The sequence below is a fragment of the Atta cephalotes genome (assembly GCF_000143395.1).
Source record: "Atta cephalotes unplaced genomic scaffold scaffold00001, whole genome shotgun sequence".
Lineage (NCBI taxonomy): Eukaryota > Metazoa > Arthropoda > Insecta > Hymenoptera > Formicidae > Atta > Atta cephalotes.
The window spans coordinates 3,160,974-3,186,665 of NW_012130065.1; the positions used below are offsets into that span (position 1 = coordinate 3,160,974).

The 25,692-nt window shown below is 33.2% G+C and overlaps 1 protein-coding gene across 1 annotated transcript in view; it reads left to right on the top strand.

The window, feature by feature from the left end:
- The first annotated feature begins 4,127 nt into the window (after positions 1-4,127).
- LOC105622207 (homeotic protein empty spiracles-like) overlaps positions 4,128-25,692 on the top strand; it is a 44,654-nt gene continuing 23,089 nt past the window's right edge. Inside the window, exons 1-2 of the mRNA XM_012203664.1 lie at positions 4,128-5,049; positions 25,149-25,321. Of these exons, the coding sequence (XP_012059054.1) occupies positions 4,128-5,049; positions 25,149-25,321 (1,095 nt within the window). The remainder of the gene's footprint in view (positions 5,050-25,148; positions 25,322-25,692) is intronic.

The window sequence follows — 25,692 nt, forward strand, 5'->3', positions numbered from 1 at the left end:
TATCAAACATCATTTAGCATGATGATATATAATTACATAAATGTGATTCATTAAACATTTATATAAAAGGAAATTGCCGTATTGTAGAATAGAATATATCCTGTATGAATGCAATGTAATTGTAACGAGCGTATCGTCATCCGTTATAATTTTCAATGCGGTTTTGAGATCAACGTAGCTTGATTACAACCGATGATTGTAAACGTCGCCCGAAGATGAACGTCAATTATGAAATATTCGCTCGGTTGACAGTAGATTTTCACGGCTCCGCGATTACGAGCGCTTTCAACATTCTGACAGGAGTGTCATTTCGCGCCGTCGGCTGACGTCTTAATTGTGCAATTAACGTCGATCAAATTATATATCGGATGTTACTGTTAGATTTCCCATAATCGCTCAATATCACAGAAAAGCTAGTCGATGAATAATAGCGAGATTCGAAAGGTTTTTGAAATGCGCGAATTTGCATATGTTCCACTTTTAATAATACAATTGACTTTTCCTTTAATAAATATTTAATTAATTTGTATTCCGTTTTTTATGAACGGTTATTAATTTTGTCCGATTAATTTTAGGGAACAGTTTATGTGTGCAGAAATTGATTGATTTTAAAACTTTATAAATAAAGATTTCTCTAATTTGATACGCATTAATCTGTTAACATAATAGTCATTCGTAACTAGCTCCCTAAAAGTGAATCAGTGTATTTATTATTAGTGATTTCAGCGCTACACTTATAACTGATGTAATCATCAGTGATATTTATTATTTTTCAGTAATAATACACTGATTCATTTTTAGAGATTATGATTTTTTGCATATTCAATCTATAAATATCATAATCTCTAAAAGTGAATCAGTATACTGTTACTGAAAAGCAGTAAATATTTGCTAATGATTTTATCGATTATAATATTCATCAATTATAAATGTAGCACTGAAGTTATTAGGCGAGTTTAAGCCAACAAAGCGACTAGACTATGCTTGCGTAATGAATGAGCAGTTCTCTTACTTGTGGATCCAACCAATCAGGTTAATAGCCGCTTTGCCAACTTGAACTCATTTATGATTCATTTTTAAAAAAGGTGCCTAATTTCATTTAGTGGAGACTTTAAAGAAGAATTTGGACAATTTTTGGTTTTGAAATAAAATAGCGTCTATGATCCTACGTAATATCACTGCATTGGTACTTTAGTACTAGTGAATAAGTACTACATACTATAAAAAGTATTAAGTGAAAAGTATTGGTAAGTGAAAAAAATTAATATAAAATTGATATAAAGGATTCAAAATAAACAGGCATAAGCTTATACATTATGATTTTATTAAAGAGATTGAGTCAAAGATGTAAATAAAAAATTGTATATATAAAAAATTATATATATATATATATATATATATATATATATATATGTATATATATATATATAATTTTAAAATCTAAAAGAAAGAAAAATAGATGGACATATTTCTTATATAATTATATATTTATTATATTTCCAAGCCAACTTGGATAAGTCAGCCAAGATAACTTTCACAAACTTTCCGTCAGAGGGTGCATTCCGTTTCACGGATGCATGATGTGCATAATTATTTGTCCTTGTTTAACATTTGGTGAACGATAAGATAAATGGTGCATCATACGAGAAATGACGCACCCAAGGTCTCTAGATTTAACACAGACTTTTGAAAGTCGATAGAGGACGTTCCTATATATTCTCTATACTGTATTTCTTAATAAAGCGTGAAAAGTTAATAGTGCTAGCTTGATGGTCGCTGGCGTCTGGCATTGTAGTGAAATGTTTTAAAAGACTTATGTGTTAGGTATTATTGTAAGATAGTCGATCAATAGTTCTAAATCAGCTGTAACAAATAACATTTATCATTGAATTAGAAAAAAAACACGTTTTTTATATGATTTTAAATTGATTTTCTCTTTTTATTATTCTTTTTTTTTCTTAATGTCCTTTGAGATCATTCTGATTTTTCCATTGCTTTAAAACGTACCTATCTTTTCCGTTTTTTTAATCGTGGAAAATATGCAGAAAATACGAAAATACTTTATGTATAAATATCTGAACTTAGACTTATGTTGAGTACGTTTCAGTTTTTGGTATATTTACATCTCTCTTTTATTGATAAATGTGCGCATTTATTTATGAGATTCTACAGTATATAAATTATATAATAACGAAAATTATATTGTTAAATATATGCATTTATCAATGTAAAAATGATGTGTTAACACGGACCTTTATCTTTTTCTGATATTTTTTCTATCTTCATTCTCTATTTATACCTTTTATTATTAATTCTTTTTCTACAATCCTTTCGACAACGAAAAGAGAAAATCATAGTTTTATAGTTAAATTCATCTTGTCCTATAATAGAAATGACCATAATCTATCATAATATTAGAATCCATCATTAAATTTGTAATTGATTGTATCTTTACTCTCTATCTTCCCATTATTTTTCATTTAAGATCACTTTGTATACAGTACAATTATTACAATGGCTGTATCATAATAGTATAAAATATTTCTCGGTTTAAATCTTTACTTATACATTTTCACATAAAATATCTTTCATTGAAAAGATTGCATCGTACAAAGAATATAAAGACAGTAATTATATAAAGAAAAAGATACTCTGTTTCAACATGATTTTCTGAGCATTGTTACGAACTGTTTTGACCTTTTCACACCTTTTTATTCGAAACCCGTGTCTCCGGCGGGATTTTATTACTCTCTAGTATAGACTAGAGAGGAAAGCCGAAGAAGTAAACGAAGCCGTACAATCCACAAACGAACGGATAGTTCCTCTCCTCGTTTCTCTTGTGGGGCGGAATGGACGAGATGGAGAATGGGGAAGGGGGCGGGACGGGGGCGGTAGGAGAGAAACGGGGAAACGTGGGTGGAAGCGAGAGCGAGAGCCAGACGTATTAATTAAACGACTCATTTTCATCGCACGACAAAAACGTTGGTTTAACGCCCATCGCGGACTAATGCGTCGCCCCACTGCAGCTTCTACGTGCCTTGCTGGAACTCTGGTAGCCACGGTCGTGTTCACATCCAACTCTGTTCTCCGTGTCGCGGCAAATTCGCCAATGGGACGCGAGTATACGCCTTCGTAATATCGAGCAACGCCCTTTTTGAACCCCCACTTGGAGCTCCACTTGATGTTGACGCCGTAGACGGTGGAACCGCTCTGGCGGTGGAAGTGCTAGTGGGGTGTCGACTGGTTGGGTTGCTCTACCGGACCGTGGTCCCCCACTACGGTGGGGCAAGCGCCTCGTTTAGCCTGTAATTTGCTCAAACACTAGCAAGCGCTCGTGCCAGGAACATCCGTCAGAGCTGGCGCTCGGTGTTAGTTCTCGTAACCGAGAGCTGAATTTCACAGGACGCAGCGCGACGTGTGCCCGCTTTTGACGTTGTATTCAAGGCGTCTTTCCTCTCCCCGTTTCTCGTCGAGATTCCAGTCCGTGTCGCGAGCAGGTCGATGGAGAGTGTCGAACGTGACATACGAGTGAGTGTCGTGAGGCTCCAGCCAGTGCGACGACGTTCGTGATTACGACGGGATTACGTCAGTTGAGTTACGTTGGTGGATTCGTGTCGATATTTGGCGACACCGGCGAGACGACGAGTATGTATCTGTCGTATGTTAGTGATGCGTGAACAAGAGGCTGGGATTTGACGGACTTGATTGTCCGTCGCCGAGTGATTGCCGAGACAACTGGTGTCGATTTAACGGAGTAACGGACATCATCGATGATTATTTGCAGATTGAGAAAAAACAATTAATATAAATAATAAAAAACTTAATTCTAAGAAAGAAACACTTGAGAGATACTTTAGGATCGAAGATACTTTAGGAACTGTGTGAAGAGAGATATAGACTTGAAGAAGTGAATCTTTTGGTGAGGAGTGTTCCAGTGATAATTTAACAGTGTTTATTAAAAGTCCAGAAGTTCTTCGTTATTATAGATCGTTCGATTGATTCAAGGAAGGCGGCTTGGAGGCAGCCGCGATGCTGCGGCGAACTTAATCTCGACGATTCAGCATTCACAGATCCGTTGGTCCTGTCAAAGTGGGTTGTCCACCTGGGAAGCGTACGATAATCGTACGATGATGCCGCTCGCGCCGACGCCAATCGTCCCGGTGCCATCGAAGCCGAAAATCGGCTTTAGCATCGACTCGATCGTCGGCGGCGGGCAAGGAGGCCGCGAAGCAGATCGTCTGGATCGCCTGGAGCGAGTCGAAATCGATGGCAGTCCAATGGAGATAGTCGAGGGCTCGTCCTCGCCGCGATCGCGCCGGGTCGCCACGAGATCACCCGGTGCTCATTCCGAAGGCTCCGATCGACCCGTTTCTAGAAGTTCCTCTGTAGAATCATACCCGAATTCACGACGGACACCGTCACACGCCACCGGCGTTGGTAGTGGCGGCGGGGGTCATCTTCATCTTCATGGTACCAATCATCACGGTATTCCGCATCATCACAATCTGTCAGCGACACATCTAGACTTTGGTCGAACAACTGTTCACAGCCACAGTGGCGGTTCCACGCCCAACAACAGCCCTAGCCCGCCGCACAGGATACCACACGGGGATTCACCGATCGGGTCGCATCCCCAACCGCCTCCAGGGGTGGTCAGGCCCAGCCCGAACTACCTCGCGCCACCACCTAGCGCCGCGACGGCCGCGGTCATGGCCGCGGAACAGCTCAAGTCTTTATATGGACTACCCGCCAGCCACAGTCCCGCGGGACCGCAGACTGGCCAAAATGAATACCACACGCAGCAATTGGCTTTAGCTGCCAATTTGGCTGCGGCCCAGCACTTCCAGGCGGCGAATATCGCGGTGGCGCTTCAAGCGCATCACGGCGCGACACCCCATGGACCGCCACATGGGCCTTATCCGCATGGTGGGACCCCCGGCGGACCACATCCGCCCCCTCATCCTCATCAACCGCCTAGAGACAGCTATCCCTTATATCCTTGGTTACTCTCAAGGCACGGTAGAATTTTTCCACACAGATTTCCTGGAGGTATGCTTTATACTTTCTTTTTAATACAAAAATTGTTATTATAAAGCCTTGATCAAAAATATTAGGCACTTTATTAATCATTTAAGTTTCAGGGCAAAAATTAATTTATGACATTGGCTATAAATTATCTTTTGTTTCAAGGATTCTTTAAACTTATGTGTAATGTCAATGATCAGTAGATAATAATGCTAGTAAAAAAATTCCATGTGAACAAAAACCTATAAGTGCTTAATACTTTTGACCAAGGTTGTATATGTGTAGTCAGGAAATAATTCAGCAATTTGTTTTTTTTCTACAATGGCCTTTAACAACCTTTAATATATGAAATTTAATGGGTATTATACGATAAATTTATGCATATCTGAAAATACTGCGGAAAGATGTGACTTATTCTACTTACTTCAGTAATACAAAAAAAATGTGATATTTAAATTATATTACATTATTCACATTATACACATGAATGAGTCACGTAAATATTCATCGAAAGTGAATTTAATTTAACTTTGTAAAAAAACATTAAAAATTTCGCAACTTAAAAGAATGGTTTTTTAAGGATTGTGAGATGAAAATTATAAAAGTGACATGTTAAGAATATATTCTTTTCATCGATATTATATGATTCGCCAATAATTTTTTATCTAAAGTTGAAAAATAATTTTTCCCTTTTTCTAAGAAATTTATGTTTTTGAGTTGTGTCATTTTTTAAGGAAGCGGTATGTTTAATTAAATTTATTCTACGAATGATTCACATATAAATTGGAATTTATATGCGTCGATGTTAGCGGAGGTCAAATGTTATTCAAATGAAAATATTTATTATGTTTAAAAAGGAATGCTGTTTGCCGATAAATGTTTATATTTGGAAGATAAGATCATTCAAAAGCCAAATGATTTAGAAAACTCAAAACTTCACTTGACCTTGGTTATAGTTTACCGATTATGTTTTATCATGTTTAACATACATTTTAAATTTGTATTTAAAGGTTTTGGCAATGAGAGAGACTCTATGGACATAATTATATTCACATCAAGTTTATAATAATTTATCTACGTGAAATCCATTCAAGATAAACTATTATTCACATTACTTATCACACAAATCATGCGAGATCGACGCATAAACATAGAATACGTATAATAATATTTATAAGAAAAGATTATTTGTCTCGGAGATCATTCTGAAAGTTTCATGTTAGATTTGTTTTCTGTAGTTGAACTAGTACATACTTTTGGAACTTAAAGTGGAATAGATATATGTTTGGTATTTTTTGCAAAAGCGAAGTTCTAGTGCATTCTAGAATAGAAACAAACCTCATGTCAATTCAACAATGTCAAAGGATAGTAAAACACATATTTTTTTCGAATGTTATCGGATTATGCGCTATAATTAGTTTAAAAGTCATCAATTTCAATCAACAATTATATCATCAACAATGCTTTGACACAAATCGAAACTTTCAAATTGGTTTTATCACAATTTTTATGGGAAAGAATTATAAGCTTTTCTCCTATTTTAGAAATCTGAGCTCGTTTTTAAAACTATTTATTGCTGTTGTTTGGAAGTTTCTGTACTCCAAACACAGAAACACAGTATTTGTGTATCTCTAATTAATTATTTTAAGGTTAAGTTCATATTTTGTAGACTTTGTTTTTCTCAGTGGAGTAGTTTCGCACTTTTATGATATTCTATATTTAATATTCTTATACGTATTCTACATTAAATTGTTATTTAAGCTTTAAGTTTTACAGTTAAGTTGTAAGAATTTGATTAGTCACAATTGAATGTGAGAAAAATAATCGACTCTAATTGGTCAATTTCTTATGGCTCTTAATTTAAGCTTAGGTAACAGTTTATTATAGAAAGCCCATTAAAATTATTTGTGCGGGATGGTAAGTTCGGGAATTGAATCCTAATCTTTTGTTTGATAGGTGACTTTTCTAGTATTGTTGTCTATTCAATATTTTCATATCGCTTCTTTGTTATAAAAATAGCGGCACAACTCAGTTTCAGAAAACAAAGTTTGTCAGAAAATAAATTTTAATATTTTGAATCATTAAAATTTTGTAATATTGATTATGAAATGCAATTTTGATATAACAACTGTTTGCAGAGGAATAAAAGAGTTTTTTTTAAAGTTTCTTTTTCCTGTTTTTTTTTGCAAATAATTAAAAAATGAAAAATTTTTTAGTCATATCATTATTATGTAGCAGCAAATGAGAATATGTAAATATACCATTCAACTAACAAAACCAAATGAAACTCAATTAAGAGATTGTAATCGAGAGATTGCGGTTGTGCATTCCATTTGCAATATTGATAATTATCCCTGTACATATAATTCAGTTAATTACACCGTTCGCGCATCGCTGCGTTACGCAAGTATTTCGTAATTAAGATTTTGTAACGTTGTTGTTCCCGGTATGGCGTTCCTTATCACGCACCACGCCACGTCAGGCAAAACAAGTGTCATAGTTTTCTCTGCGTCCTAATTAATTTATTTCCTCAAGTTGATATAAGCACCAATCCAATTACGTGCCTATCGCCGTTCTACTATTAATGGGAAACATAGAAGAAATATCGTCGCATCCGAGAATTCTTCCTCTCCCGTTCGACTCCCCGCGGCTCGACTGTCTCGTTTGCGTGATGCTGAAGCACGCATACACAACTAGATGACGTCGCTTATCGGTTACGCCGAGATAACGATTTGTCGTCTAATATGTATTATTGAACAATCTGAGGTATTACGAAGAGACATTTAATGTTCATGACGCGAAGGGAAGCGATACTATCAATTTGAATCTCAAAGGTTCTCTAGAAGAATAATAGTAATCAGCATCACATCTTCGGCTACTTGATAAATATTCAATTATCAATTAAACAACATCTATTGCCGGCAGATAATAAATTAGGCAACTATTTTCGATACAAATATTTAAGAATTGATTAATTACTGAATTCTTATTTTAAAGTACATATAAGAACAGTTTTGCTGAAGTATAAAATTTTAGCTAATTATAGATCTGAAAATAAATTTGTTAAACTATTAAAAAAAATTTGTAGCACATTCAAGCTGATTAGAAATCTAAATTTTTAGTTAGAATATCTAAATTTTTTGCAGTATTGCTCATCATACTTGAGTTTTCTACATAATTATTTTGATTGTATAACAAAATTATTTTCAGATTTATTATATTTTTGGATTAGATGTGTAGTACATAAATTCACATTGAATTATTTAAGCACTAAAAATCTAGCTTGACTGTTTAGGAACTTTTTTTCCGATTTGTTATATATTCACATTTTATGACCTTAAAAAAGATATATTGTGTTTAATATTGTTATTTATTTAGTTAAATTATAAAATTTTTTAACAAAATCGATTTTTTCCATCAATCAATTTTATTTATGAGTTATTAATTCTGAATTTTAAAGGAAGTATTTTAATGTCATTTGCAAATTATGAATTTGTTTCATTCTCTCTCTCTTGCTCTGGAAAGGAATTTATTTACCAATACTATTTGCTCCGAGGCAGTTTTTGTCGAATTTTTTCGAAGATCAAACAGTGAAACAATATCTATTTTGCAAACTTCTTATAATCTACTTAAGATACACCGGCCGGCAATCAGACAACACAGGTCTCGTTTAGTGTTACTTATGTGGTTCGCCACAAGAGGCAGGCAAGTTCAAAGAAGACGGAGCGTTCCCGGCAAATAGAGAAGACGATTATCATAAATTTACCGCAATCGGCACGTATATGGGGCGTGCTAGTCGGTTAAGAAATATATCCGCGGAAAGGAAACTAGTTTCTTCGAAGAAAAGCTCCCAATCAATGCCATATTAACTCTCGCACATTTCTTTTTTAAATTTCTCTTTTTTTCTTAAGTGATAATAGTAAGTAGATGTAAAAGCGAAAATGATAAAAATAATTTTATATTTTTTAAGTGAAATTCGATTAAGTGAAATTGGAATATAATTCGAAAATGATCATAAGAAATGGACATACAAAGAATCATTGTTTTATTGAAAAATACAAACAAAAAATAAAAATACACAACAATAGATTTTTCCTTTTGTTTACGTATATATTCGAATACATGATATTGTGAAATATATAGCGAAACAGAAATATATGAGCGTTTATCAGACGTGGGCGAGCATTCTGAGTACTAAGAAATACTATAGAATGAATGAAAGAATTGATTTATTCTAGTCAAATCCATTAATTTTTTCTTTACTTACAAATTATATTTGGATACTTAAAGAGACATGTTGAAAAAATAAAGGGAAAAAAATCAATATTGTCAAACAGCGAGAAGAATTTAGAAGAATAAAAAAATGCATCTAAAAACTTGCAGTTAAATGGTGTCAAAGGCTTGAATTAGAAATCGTAAAGAACTTAGGAATAAAAAATTATTTAATAACTATTTCTATTGTCACATAATAATAGAGAGGCAAAATTAAATGGCAATAATAATAGGTCAACAATAAAATTAGAAAGTAACGACAAGAAATTGATCCTTAGATTACTAGATGGGATAGTATTACAAGAAGAAAGGACAGCGAAAGGATTGTGAACTTGTTGAGAGTGATTCAGCAGAAAGAAACATAAAATGGTAAAAGCCAAATCAGATAACTCGGGATATGGCAACTCTAAAAGTAACTCTCACTTAGCAGCGCTGGATGAGTTAAAAAAAATTGAGTACTAAATAATTATAAAGAGTCGATTATCACAAGAGCGTAGAATAGAATTAAAAACGTGAAGAAAAGAGAAAAAGAGAATGTATCTTGCATTTATTGAGCGCTCTAGAACATATTTTTTGAAAATAAGATAAATGTTAAATTCAGGATAATGAAAATTATAAAGTAACAAAAATTATAAAGTAAAAATTATAAAGTAACAAAAATTATATATAATATATATGCGGTTGAATATGTATAAATAAAGAGAAGAAAGAGGAAGAGAGAGATAATATTACACATTTTATGAATAATGATGACTATAATTATTTTGGTTTAATATAACCAATATAATAATTTTGTCTATTTTTAAATCAAATTAACCGAATAAACGCAGCAGTAAATTAGTTTTACTTTTTTTTTTCAAAATTCTCATCAAGAAATTCTGTTATATAAAATTGATGCTTTTGGAAACTCTAAGCGATGTTCTTTCAGATATCAATTAAGATATTTTCCGATCGGCTTTTTCTGTTTGTAGCGATTATTCATGCTGAAGCATTGACCCGATAACTCAAGGCAGTATTAAGTACGATATTGCCGTAATAAATATATCTTCTATATATTAGAAATTGTGTCTCGCGCGGCGATCGGGTTTCGATGCAACAAGAATACCGGAACGCATCGCGATGTAGCTGATCGGAGGTCCAGTCACGTAGAAGGGGCAGCCGCTTATCTAGCAATTAGTCGGTATCGGTAATTACCGTTGAGAAGAGCGAAAGATCTTCCCTCTCCCCGCTATTTTATAGCACACTCGTACGTCCGAATACACGGGTGCTCGTGTACGAATATACGATCTCGAGCGCGCAACCGTCTCGATATAAGCGAATCTTTCATTATTTTCTCTAGTCTATTTCGCTTCAACCCTGCCTGCCAACATCTTTAAAGGCTTTTAATGGTGCAAAGAGAACTTCCTCCTCGCTGAATCTCCTGCCCAGCTATTCTACGTTGACGGACATTACCGCAACGATTAATTGCTCCTCAGCGTTTTTTCATCACTCGCTTCTATACTGATTTTTAAAATCGATATCGCGAATTAAAATCTTGTTAGAAAATAACTTTTATTTTACGCATTGAATATGGAAACAAAATCATGACTCGTGACTTAAGAGATTTTCTGTCCATCGACGTAGACATATAATTAATCAAAGTTTAATTTTCCGTTCACGCCGAATAAATATAATTTTATATTAAAAAGAACAATAAAATATTTATAACATTGAATTTATAATATTGTAACTTAGACATTAGCATAGGAATTAATTCACGACAGGTCAATAGTATGGATCCCCTTAGACCCTTGTAATGACATACAAGACTGTGATTTCGGAGCACAGGCTTAAAATGCGGTCAAAAATAGAGCGGTTGTAAAGACCTCGGATCAGTCATTGTTAGGAAGTCTGAACCATGAGTTACGATATGAAAAAGTGTGGCGAAGGAATGTGCCGATGTCGAATAGTAGATATATAATGTTTGAGACGAGTGTTTGAGAAAACGCAGAAAAACTTTTGTAAGCAACGAAAACTTTTAAATTTTTAAAACTTTTAAATTGTTTTTTAAAACATTTTTGATTTGTGAAATTCGGACTTATCTTAGTGAACTGCATATGATATATGATATTTGAATATTGCTACATTTCGGTGACCGATCGGTTGAATATGTTTTATAATTTTAAAAATAAAGTATTTTATAATCTATCGCATTTATATCACACGCGATTGCAATATTCGACTTTTTTGCATTGAGGAATAAAATTGTGATTCGGACACGATAACAATGAAAAACAGTGACAAATCGAAATTAAGTTTATTTTAAATCTGTATTCAATGAATGACTGAAGTCTTTTATATCGAGAAAAACAATGTTTCTCATAATCGCTCAAAGAGTAACAATTTTTTTATCTGATGTAACATGTAATCTTAGTTAATTTGCAGTTCATTTTCAATCTCCGTTTACCCAATCAATCGCTAAATACGGTAGAGAACATTCCGCTATTGATGCCGACAGGTATTACCGTTGCAATTACATCTGAGATTTTCCAGATAACAGGCAACTTCTCATCCTTGAAAAGTATCTAATCGCCAGCGATGCGAAAACAATACTATATTTAACGGCGTGTTTAGAGTCGGTAACGCGATTGCAAATCCCATTTGATAGTGTTTAGCGCTAAACATTGGTTAGGAAAAAATTTTGCAAGTGGCATTTGCGCATGTCGTATCCTAATGGCAGTCGAAAGAAGCGATTCCTCGTTCTTCGTATGAGAAAAGTCTATCAGTCTCTTTCAATTTGTTTCCTTCACGTTACTGTTTGCTTTTTCGCATTATTTTAATGGCATTTCCATCCTTTCGCCGATACTAATCATCACTGACGGCAAATTACGTTCGACGTGTTTTCTCGTGCTCGTTTTTGAAAATTCGACTTGCGGGACGTCTTAATGACTATCCCGCTTGAATGAACGCAGCTGATCATCGCGGCTCTAATTGCCTGTAATGAAGATCCATAGGCTCTAGAAAGATGCGATTGTGAATACACACGGATTTGCGTGTAACATCTCGCGCTGGTTGTCACACTCGCGATATAACGCTTGCAGAAAGTTCATATTAGCAGGAAAGAAACCATTCCCGATGCAGCTATTCCCGAGATTGATCTTCGAGGCTTATTAAGTAGCTTGCGTTCTTTTTTTTGTTTTTTGTTTTTTTTTTACGAGAGACACGAAAGACGGGACTGTGGTTATGCTTATAATATGCTACAAGAGAAAAAAGTTGCTCCTGTGGTAGCGAAACGTTCGCGGAAAGGATCGATGCGTGTGTATCTGGATCTGTCATTATGGCTAACAGTGTTGTGCAATTTAGCTTCCATGCAAATGCGGATAATTGAAATGATATATATATGGCATTAATACACTGAGAAACAGTAATTGAGTGAGTATGATGAAAAATTTCAGTTGAACGTCTTATCCAATTCGCGCGAATAATATATATTTTATATAAATACTAAAATGCGAGATTGCACTCATAACATCGATAAATATGAAAATTAACGTTTCATATTCTATATTGAAAAAGATATAAAAAGATAATAAGGATAAAGTGTATATAAAATATCTCAGAAAGTATTACTATATCCCATAAGTATTCGACATTTGACAAAAATGAAATCGTTCTTGACTTTGATATATGTGATCTTTTTCTTTATATCTTGAAAAGCAAATAAATTGAGATTATGACATTTAGATATTATCTTGAGAAATGAATTGATTATCATGTTCTCAATACACAGAAAAACACTATATACCATTTATATCGTAAAATTATATAAGATTTATTTTCTGCATATAATAGGTAACATGTTTATAAAGTATTACGCATAATTATCTTTGAAATTGATAATGAATCTTTTTTGTTACGTTATGCGATAATTTTACATTGTAAAATTATTTTGAAATGCAAATTCTTTTTAAGTTTATTGACCGGAATTCATTCGAATCTATTAACCTCGATTGATGTTTGGTTCTAAAATGCTCATTTTTCGTCAGAAAAAAATAAATAAACTTTGACACAAATGACTTTTCGTATCCATCAAGCACATAATATACAAAGCATCCGCTTCGTTGCCGAAAAGCTATTGACAAGGCAATAACAACTTAATCAGTATTACAAACGCCAGTTATTCTTGTGTTACGGAAAATTGTAGATCGACTATAATGGCATACCTTCGTTCCCTTTTTCCTACGTTTTCCTTTCACATTTCTCTTTGTGTGAAGAATTCGTTAAGGTTTGACTTCTTCTTAGAAAAGGATACTATTATTCGATTATCGAGAAACTGTATGGAACTGTATAACCTTTGGCGACACTTGTCGTTCGATTATTTTGTCAATCGGAACAACGTCTGGTCGATCAATCGTATTACTGTAATCAATTTTTAGTTATTTGGAACGAGAGTATTTTAAACGGCGTTATTTTTAGTTAACTATAGCCGGACACGCTGCGCATTTGAATATTCTCGCAATGATAATGTATACACCAACGCTTCGTCGTCGATTTTTTCATGCGGGAATGCGATTATGAATGCGCAGGTGATCGAGCTACCAATTGCATATCTTTTAATGAGAGTGTATACGCAAATATATTGGCGGAGGTCGACGACGGTGATTGCATATTCCCCGCGGCTATCAGTATTCATGGCCTCGTAGTATCGGTATAATGCGAATTATTTCAGCACGAAAGAATAAATCTTGTTTAATGAATTTTTTGTGCAGTTAAAATTACCTAGAGAACTTTTATGATATGTGTATCTGCGTGGAAATTTCGTTTGGTACATTAATACAATATTTTTAAAATCCGATAAATTATTATTAATATAATTCTTTTTCTTCTATGATTAATCTTCCGTCGGCAATGTGAAATTTTCATTCTTCGTCTGCAATAGAGAGCTGTATAATAGAATCTCATCAGAGATGATTTTTGATTGGTCCGTTATTTTTGTCAATTTTAATAAATCAGAATGAATAAGAATATAAATTAAAATGAAAAAACATAAATAAAAAGAGATAATATACTTCTCGCTCTTGTTTTGACATACATAATTGACATACATAATTGTTTGTGATCAGACTGTAACTTGAATCTTCGAATTTTAATGCAGTTGTTTATATTGTTTCGGACTGTAAAAATTTGAAAAAATTCTTACACATTTTTGTTTTAATAAGTTTTTATTAGCATAGAAGTTAGATTTTACTTATTTTTTACAGACTTAAATTTATCTACTAGAATTCACAATAAAAAATTGATTGTACTTTTAAACATTGTCGATGAAGGTTTTAATAAATAAAAAATGTTTACAGTTATGGTATGATGACATATACGTCGCGCATTTTTATTGTAGAAAGTAGGTAGAGTTGCGCGATGTGGAGGTAACGATATTCCGTAGCGCAAAGAAGTAAATCTCTAACTCGTTTGTGAAACGATGGATCATTTTCATTTGCAACACCGCGGGCTTAATTGAACGTTATCACGAACGTGGACTAATGTAAACGACAAGATAGCCCGAGTATGTCTGAGCGTTAAATAATAACAGATTTCTGCGACTCTCTCGATCCTGCAATTTCTCGCGGACGTAAATGCCATTTCTGCTAACGATTCTTAACCAACGGTTAGATCTCTTTGCGGAAATGTAATACTATTGTCAACAATCAGCTCGGCGGCCATGCACCACGTCGTTAATCGTGCGCGCCTCGCGATTTTCCGCGTCAGTCGATCGCGCAAGAAATTGCTGATATCCGGTATCAGACGAGCTTGGGGCGAACGCCCGTACATTTATTCTGCTGCCGTGTAATTAAAGCGTAATCATTCACTTACCTATGTTGTTTATCGTTATTGTGCGTACGTCCGAAATGTTAGGGTCGACTGACTTTTTGGCCGGTTGGCCGGCCAAGCGGAATTCTCTAATCCCCGCTAACCGCTTTAATCTTTTCAGATTCGAATATTTATTTCAGAGATATCTAAATCTTGTTTTACGCTAATTGCCAATAACTTTTTTTGAAATATTTTCCAGCGCGGACTGTGTTTAACCTTGGATTATCGCTGATTATATAAGTAGAATTATATTAGTGATGTTAAATTATTTAAATTACAGCTTAGAGTAATTAATATGGATAATTAATATAGATAATTAACATAGATAAATGATATTGATTTACTTGTTTTTAATATATAAGGGAGAATTGCTGAATGAGTATTACAGATTAGATCATATCTTATTAATATTTTATATTATTTAATATAAGCAACATTTATGATGAAAATATGAAATAAATGAATAATGAGTAATAAGAAAAAAAATTTAATAAGTTGCATTTTGTGCGTACTAATAATATTTTCAAAAATTAGATATAATTGATATTAATGTTTTATTAATTTGTATATCTGATAATAGCGTAATCATACAATTTTATTTTGAATTTTCATATAAAAATTTTTATATAAAATCTATCAAGTTTCGTAAATCGTGCCATTACAAGACTGAATTATTAACAATAATAATTGATATGATTGTAAATGTCGATTACAAAAATAAATTCAAGCTAGTATAATATCAACGTCTTTATCTTTTCACTATTATATTAGTATTTATTAATTGTCAAATTTGATAAATTATAAGAATTTTTCGATAAATTATGAAAAATAGATATTATTTAATCATCATTTTTATTTTTTATCATTTTTTATCATTTATATTTTTTAGTTAATCATCATTTTTATTAATTTTATATTTTTATTAAATCGATTTATCAAACTGGAATTTACAGAATTGGATATAAATTCAACCCGGAAGTATTTAAGCATTAAGATTAGCTTTAATTAAAAATAGAATTATATTTTTTAATTGATTTATTTTTGTCGGTAAAAATTTGAATTATTTATAATTTAATTGTTTGTAACACATTTCCTTGAAACACGTTTTCTTGAAAAATCTTTTTTATTAGTTATTGTTATAAATATTATCAAAGTCTCAATGATCGAATTGGAAGAATATGTCCTCACGACATCTGGGAGATCCGGGTTCGAATCCCGCTTAAGATAATTTTTCCAATTTCTTGTAATAAATCATTTATAGTTTTTAATAATTTAATGTTTATATTAACATAAAATTATTAATATCCATCTAAAATGTTTATTAGCATTAGTATTATTAAATTGCTTATCAATTTAATATGTGATATTACGACTCGGGTTCTATTTATGATGGCATTTTAAGAATAAAAAAGAGTTTCGACATGCGGTTTGCAAAATTGGATATGTATATAAATTTACACTAAAATATTTGTGCACTAAGATTTGCTTTGATCAAAAATAGAATTATTTTTCTTAATTAACTTATTCTTCTAATTATTTTTATTCATAAATTCAGTACTTTTTTAAATTCAGTACTTTCAAAGAAGGTACGATTTTGAGGATCCATAGATATGATTTTACACGACCAGTTGTCTAAACCATACCATCACTCTCTTATAAGCATGTTATGAAAAAGACTTCTAATAACTTAATTTGTTAAAAAGTTAAACATGTAAGATGCATATCTGAAACATCAAACTATAATTCCTAATGTTTATTTGTATTCAAATTAATATTAAATGAAAAATATGGAAAATATTTAAATGCGCACTTGATAAAATCTTTCCTTACATTTATATGTTATAAACAAAAAAAAGAGGAAAATATATTGACGAATTCTAAAAATCTAAAGATTAAATGTTTTCACTCATTTCAGCCAATTTTGCAAACAAAGCGTGTAAAATTAAAAAAAAGTAGAAATCCCAAATTTTTTTGAGATTTTTATTACATTTTTTATTTTCTTTTTTTCTGTTAATGTACAGAATAACAAATGCGCGGAAAATTGTCGAAATTAAATAGTTATTATTTTGTAATGTAAACGGATTATATGAAATAAATGTTGTACATTATTTTTGCATCAATAAGAATGATGACTGCTGTCTCATGACTTTGCAGAAAAGACTGTTATTTTTATTAACACATTGCGAAAAGAATGTAGTTAATAATAGTTAAGAACTTATAAAAATACAAAAATGGAAATGTTGAATTACGCATAGTAATCTGTGTATACAGTGATATATGTTCAAAATATCTGAATAGTCATTTTTATGAAAGAAATTTATAGCTGAAATTTTTCTGAGGCACAGTTATAATTATTAATTAGACAATATATTTAATAGTTTTTAAAAGTATCTTTCGATTATCATATAAATTCAGATATAGTTTTTACACACGCATTAAAAAAAAAATGAATTAGCTATTAGTCCTCTTTTTATTTTTATAAATTCACTATAATCCATTTATTACAAAATAACAGCTATAAAAAGTAACAGCTATTTATAATTTATCACTACGTAAGATTACTTTTTTACTTTTCAGACGTATTCAAAATTATCGTGAAATACAATTTTATTAATGTAATATTAATGTAATAACACTTGCGTAATTATATATGTATGATCAATAATATCGTCTAATTTTGAAAAACAGTTTATTTTTGTTTAGATCGTCGTGATATTGAGTTGAATTATATATAAAGCAAATATAACAAAAGAGAAAAGTCAACCAATTTAATTGGTAATTGCATAATTAATCATTAAGTTCAACTTAGTTGACTTGCGATAGAAGATAATGTGTTTAAATTATAACATTATTTATACATACATTATCATTTACACTTATTGCTGCGTCGATATCCAGGAAGTTATGGACGTTATTTACATTTCAAATGGTAGCGCCTACGCGCTTTACGGCAGGTTAGAGAGCAGGTTGCTATTTATATTATCGCGCCGATATCTGCGTAATCGCGCGGTCCATAATATATCGTGCTAAACCGAGGCATTTTATGCAAATGACAGTTCACGAAAAACCTTCGTGAATATAGAGCTGCATGACACATTACGATACAGCGCGTATGTAAATATTTCGGTGATTATCGTTCTTTGCTATGACGAAATTGTGAAATAGTGTGCGAAGATGCAAAACGGTCGGAGGTTATTTACGTTGTCAGCGTGTAATAGCTATGCCTTTATCGAAGGTAACCATGTAAATGGCCCGTCAAATATTTTTACCGTTGTGCAAAATAACAACACATGCATAAGAATAAACTTGTTCTTGTATACTATTACATAAATCTGCAAATGATACCATTAAATGATTAAACAAATAAATTTTATAAATTTTTTTTCTATATATTTTATGATGTGGAATTTCAAATTATCTCTTGTATTGAGAAAAAAATGATTTCTATTTCAATATTATATTACAATCATAGTTATTCATTCACAAATATTCATGCAACTATATCGTAAAAGTAATTGCTTCGTTATTCTTTTTACATATTTTTTATTATCACGTAAAGAATAAGCAAATGTTAAAACAAAAATAGTTCTATTATCTATAAATAGACTATAAATACGTATTAATAATGTAACTTATTGTATAATTTATAATATATATTATGTAGTAATTGCATTTATTACATACATAATATGTTTTATTTATCATCCATCTTGATGTTTTGCTGTATGACTAGAAGTTATTACGATTTATAGTATAATTTTTTCATAATCGATAGAATTATAAATATAAAGTTATTATTACTTACATTATAATAATAATAATTATAAAAATGTTCTTAATCATAATTATTTTCATTAAAATTGCAATTTTAATTACAAATGTTAGACACTTTTTTCTCAATATCGATTCCAAATGAAGGATTTTCAATTTTTCAATCGCGTGACGCTAAATTTCGGGAGTGTCGACTCGTCGCGAAACTCCACACGTGCAAGAGTTGGCGCTAATAATCGCCATTAGTGAATTCGATTATGCTTTAAATAGTCGCTCTCGTAAAACCTGTCGCGGCTGCTTGCATCGAGGTGGACTTTACGGCTACGACGTGCCAATCACCCCTTTTGTCGCGGGGGAAATGGAATTTCCTCGCGTCATTTCTATTCCGCTCGCAAATTGCCGGTAGCGAAATCAAAGGCCCGCGTCGCCGCTCGTTCGATCGCGGCCTGTTAAAAATCGTTAAACGGCTTCGCCTCAGCAACCGGAAGGTGTCGTTTTGTAATTGCCACGCGAATCGAATGTTTTATTAACTTGCGCGCGTGAATTCTTTAACACGTTGTGACCTCATGGAATATTATAAAGAGAATATTTAAGGTACACGTTATCATAACTATTATATAAAGCATATAATGGATATTACCTAACGGACGGAAGTAGACGTGACAGAGGCGTACTTTTATCATGTTGCTATATTAATGATTAATCACTTATGTATATAAGGATATTAAATGTGAGAAATGTTTCACATATGTCATTGAAATTATGTATATGTATAGTTGTGCAATGTTATTTATATAAGTTTTTATTATATTTATATAAGCTCGCTTGGAAATCTTTTCGTGGGAATTTATTAAGTGAAGAAGAATTTTATCACGGCTCTAGGATTCAAGGTTATCTGCACCTTGAACTAACAGTATTGGCCCAACTTTCAATTAACCTCCTGTTATGAGATTAACTCTTCATCCCGCTCAATCCTCGACTCGCTATATTTATGGCCGATTGCCAGTTTGAAATTATCCGAAGGCAAATGGAATTAAATAGATCGGTTTCGAATAATTAATAGCGTCACGGTTAATTATTTCAGATACGTGATGAAATTACCTCGTGAAAAAGAGTTCGATGGTCGCCACTGAAATTACGGTAGCCGCGAGAAATAATAAAGTCGGGCAATCAGTAAAATGTCGTGCTATCACGCCGTAATTCCGCTGCGATTTATAGACCTTTGACTTCTGATAAGGAAGAGAGATTTAGGGTTTCGCAATGAGGATGATATTTGGCAGTCCTTGACGCTATTTTAATTTGTATCTGTACATTTTTCAAATATTTAATATCGCAGCCTTTATATCGTTTTTAATAACCAAGAAAGAGTTTTGCCTCCTTCGGAAATCGTGGCTCGTTTTCTCACCGGATATATTAACTCCAGTTCACCAAACGTCGGCGCATCCACCTTCCCTTATTTACATTTTCACCTGTTTCGCAATATGCCGTCCATCGTTGCTTTCGTGCGTCTCGTCGCACGCTTAGCGACAATTAAAAACGCATTAGTGCGATGTGGAGAGCGTGCGGGAGCGGTTTTTACCGGCGAAATGCGATACTACAGATAGAGAAAGAAAGACAGAGAGAAATGAAGGAAAGGCAAAGAGAAGAGAGGAGAGAAAGAGAGAGAACCCGAGGGAAGCTTGGCAGGCTGCATAGAGGGAGGAGGGGATATAATTTGATACGTTTACCATTTGGTCTTATTTTTGAGTAATTTCGAGTCGCTCTGGGCGTCTCAGCTGCGAAAGCCGCAGCACAAGCTTCCCGTAATTACAGGCCGTCCGACTCGGCTCTTCGTTTCTCTGCGCTGCGCTGTGTCGTCCTCGTTGTTGTCGTGGTTTCTTCTTCTTCTTCTTCTTCTTCTTTTCTTCTTCTTCTTCTTCTTCTTCTTCTTCTTCTTCTCCTTCTTTCTTCTTCGCTTCTTCACTGCACGGCAATGGACGAGTTAAGCGCGTCGCTCCAGGCGATGTCTAGGAAGTTCCTAGGGAATCGCTAATGATGAAGCGTCCGTTCGCGATCCCGCCATGGGATCGATAGGGATCGCGAATCGATCGCGTATCGCCCACCTTCATGAAGATCGCATTTCGGATTATATTATAAGATCCTTCCAACGATCGCAATCTTCTACTTTAGCTCGTTTAGGGATCTTAAGAGTCGAAAATAATAGTAGAAATTGAATTGCATACATAATATGTGTATAATTAAATTACATTAAAATATGGCGATTGTTTCCTGTATAGATACAATAATTCCTTGGACGATAAATTTTCAGTAATTCTCGTTTACCCATTGATCAAGAGTTACAAAAGCGCGTGTAATTATTTATCACGTTTGTGCGCTGTTTGCAAAGTTTTCTCGCGTCGTTAAGCGTAATTTTAGCCGTCCTGCTGGCTGATTAATTATTAGCAAAACACGATTGTTACCTCATAGTTGCGGACCATAGTCGCGGTATGCAACATATGTCATGCATTCAAAATCGCGACCGAGTACAGTCGCAGTAAGAGTCATCGCATTACTATTCATTACCCACATAAATAGTGATCGCTTCACGCACGGGTGCGCCGCTAATGATCCTTTATTCCGTAGCTGTAATTAGCACCGTATACCTGCAGAGAATCGCCCGCTCGTGTAACCCGACATAATTTACATTTATCTAAATTCGCCCTCTGTTGTGTAAAATAACAGAAAAAAATTCATTATATTGCATTATATTGCAAGTGTTAGATTTAATGAGACAAATTAATAAATTGCAATTAGAATGTATTAAAAAAAATTATCTTTATTATATTATATATATTATATTTTTAATCTATAAAATCTATATTATAGATATGGTTGTCATCTGCCCTCTTTTCCCCAGACGCTCTCTTTTTCACGTCCTCTTTTTTTACGATGAAGATTTTCCAAAGATATCCAGAATAATTATGAGCAGTAATTACTTGGGATTCTGGAAAATCTTTTTGAACGTTGGAAAGAAAAGAGAATGGATATGGCAATCTTAATTTATAGTAAATAATAATTAATCAATTTTGTTTGTTGAAGATAACTCAAATTGAATCGAAACGTCTAATTAGCATCTGCGACAATTTTATATACATGTCTTCCAATTATTTTTTATTATAAGAATTGTGAATTGTTACTGCTCTAGCTCTCAACATCTTTTAACTATTATTATTTTATTTAAAATCTATAATGTCTGTAATCTATAATATATAAAATCATTATATTAATAATTAGTAATAATAAAGTTTCATAACTATAAGACATAAAAAAAATGAGAAAAAGAATTTAGAATTAATTGCACATGCATGAGGCATCAACAAAGCTGCTATTATAATGTCTATTAATATACACAATAATGCATAATAACAGTTACTTGAATGAATTTATTTTTAAATACAATCATTATAGAAATATTGTAGAAATATTGTAGATTAACATTACTCTGTAAATAAAAAACAAGATAAAGCATTTGCAATACAGCATTTTTTCAAATTCGTTTGCTAGGATTTACATGGATAGCGCAAATTATGCCGGATTAGGTGGAAACGACGCTACTACATTATCGCCACCTCGGAAAAACGTTGATTAACGCGTCTATTCTCACGCGAGGCGCTTTGATCCCATCAAGGATTAACCTTCGTTGCGCGATTCGCAAGAATGCATTCGCATGTAGAAATGCGTTCTATTTAAGCAGTACATGTGTGCGATGTGTTTATTAAAGCGTTTGTTTCGTGATTCTTCTGCTGAACGCGCTGACGCTGTAATTTAGAACGCGATTTTGAGGAGTGACAACAAGAAATGGAGCAAAACAATGATATACTTAAAGTCCACTTTCGAAGAGGTAATTTAATTTTATTTAAAAATTTTATATCCCTTTCCCTTCAACCAATCCAAGAAAAAACATGATAGATAACAGATATTCAATTGGAGTTTAACCATCCTTTTTCGTGCGAATCTTTTATTTCTCAAAATGAGAAAAACGCGATTTTTATTTCGTTATCGTGATGAGAGGCTATTTGGAATGACAGGCCTATAAAATCATCTACAAAGATATATAAGTATAACGAATTCTCTCCTGATGCAAATGGGATTAACTATTAGATATAAATTTCTATCAGGATATCAAGATAGCTACTGATTACCCAAAATCGCAGGTACTCACGTATCGACAGCATTAAATGTAGCGATTTATTCGGTCGATTGCAATACTATCGGTCGATGCATTTAACCTACTTTTCAATCACTTTGTCAGCTCTAATGCCGCAATTGAGAATCCGCTGGCCAGCAAAAAATATGGGAAATATACAGATGGCTAGGGGATATAGCAGTCGCCGCTCTATCCAGCTATTAACTTGTCAGTTTCAGCCGCGAAGATCCTAACGGATAAATTTTTCGCAATGCAAATGATACGATTCACCGTTGCGGTCGCGTGTATGTTGTACCGGTTACTAGCTACATAACCTACTGCGCGTGACTTATTTAGATCACTTTGCTCGCTGACGCTGTAATTTAGAAACCGCAATGAATAATAACACGGAAGGTGCATGCAAATGTTAATTGATGTCGGAGATCGTCAGGGAGAAGGATAGAAAGAAATTTGTTACGTTTATTTCGAATTATACAAGAATCTTTTCCAGATTCTTAGTCTCGCATTAAATTTCCGTACGTCGTGTAACATAAAATTATTATCGCGTAATCATATGCATATCAAATTCTTTTTCAATCTATATTCAGGAAAAAACATAATGCTAGTAACTTATATAGGATAACTATACAAGTTTTATATTACGTAGAATTACAGCGTCAGTGCATAATTTTTCACCGTATCATTATCGTGTTTCACAAGATTCTCGCAAAAAATGTAAATGTGAAAATGATAAAGTCTATACAAAATTGTTCTTGGATCGAAGAATCAGGTTTTTGAGATGTTATAATATTCACAACGAAATTCATACAAAAATATAAAAATTTTCACTTTAAAATTTGACGTATCCAGGTATCCGTGCATTGATAGAAAAGTTTTATGTACAAGAAAAAACCATATACTTCAATAAACTATAAAATACTGCATGGTTGCAATGATTATAAAATAGTTTATTCAACTATGTACATTAACGACTAATTCTTATATTAACAATTATTTTATAATTATTGCAAGTATAAAATAATCTATTTAACTGTATACATTAATTCTACTTATAAAACTTGTAGTTGTCACCCATATAGTTCACCATGACTTTTTTCTCTGAGTGCATAAGCTGAGTGCACCCCTCATCGAACTTTTGATTTTTAGCAATTCGATTTCGATTCAGTATCCCTGCGATATCTCTTTAACTATTTTAAAAACCTCTTTAACTATTTCTATCGCTTTAACTATTTTAACTATTTTAAAAACGATTGCTGAGAATCAGATTAACACTCTATATAACAGTTCTAAAGTATAGTCACGCGCCGTAGGAAAACTGTGCGGGCGACATCGAGATTTATCGTCTCGAGCTTTCCGCTAAAGCATCTCGAGTGACTTCCGGTATACGTGGCTATCGGCTGATCGACATGACTCTTTCGTGATAGAATACTCAATTACCTGGCCCAGAGTTCCTGACTTTGTATACCTTCTCTCTGCCTCCACGAGTAGGTGTTTCTCTTTCTCTTTGGCACATACGACCCTATACAGTTCGTGAACGAATTCATGGCTTGCGTGCCGATTATTTATTTTCAAGGCGAGGCCTCTATGAGGCATATACGGACACTAGCCGGATGACGTTCTGGCGTTTAACAATTAATTAATCATTAATAAATCGCGACCTCCGTTCCCCCATTCACTCATGCTAACCGTCTGAACCGCCTGAAACTTTATACCAGCAGCTCCTCGAGTAATTAAATTACCATTTTAATTTGTCGACGGTGAATTACGCGTTCTTACCAACATCGCGCGATTCATATCGCTGATTCATTATTTAGATTCAACATTTACCTTCCTTCTTAATGATATCTCATCAACTTCGTGATAATCTTTTTTCTTTTTTTTCTTTATTTTCTTTATTTTTTTTCTTTTAATTTTCAGCGAAAATGATATTACTATTATAACCGAGTCTTGTTAAAATAATCCCAGATTAGATCTAAATGACTCGAAACAAAGTTTAAAATTTCCTAAAATTTTTTGAAATTTTAAATTTTGTTAAAATTGTTCGTCTCAGGTCCTGACATACCCGGCTTCTTACTTCAACCCTTCAGGAAGCCGAAGAGAATAAGGACAGCCTTCAGTCCAAGCCAACTGCTTAAGCTGGAACATGCCTTCGAGAAAAATCATTACGTCGTCGGTGCGGAGAGAAAACAGTTGGCGCAAGCTTTATCATTGACCGAAACTCAGGTAAGCTTAGAAAAGCTCAACGAGTATCTTATATTAATCGCATTACACAAATATCGAATCAAATGATTTTTTTCAATCCAACTTAGAAATTTTTCAATCGGAGTTGTTTCTATCATGTCGTATTCGTGTCTCTAACGAGCTAATTATAATGATAATTACTATTATTATTTGCCATTTGCGTGATGTAGAAAGTATATGATATCCCAAGTAATATCGAATATCTTGTTAACATCATTAAATATTTAATAAGATTTAGAATTGTGATTAATAAAATCAACCGTTTGATTGAGATTGATAATTACATTAAGATTATCTGATACATGAACGTTTTCTAGGTTCCGAGTACGCGATGCAAATGATATACAGAATTA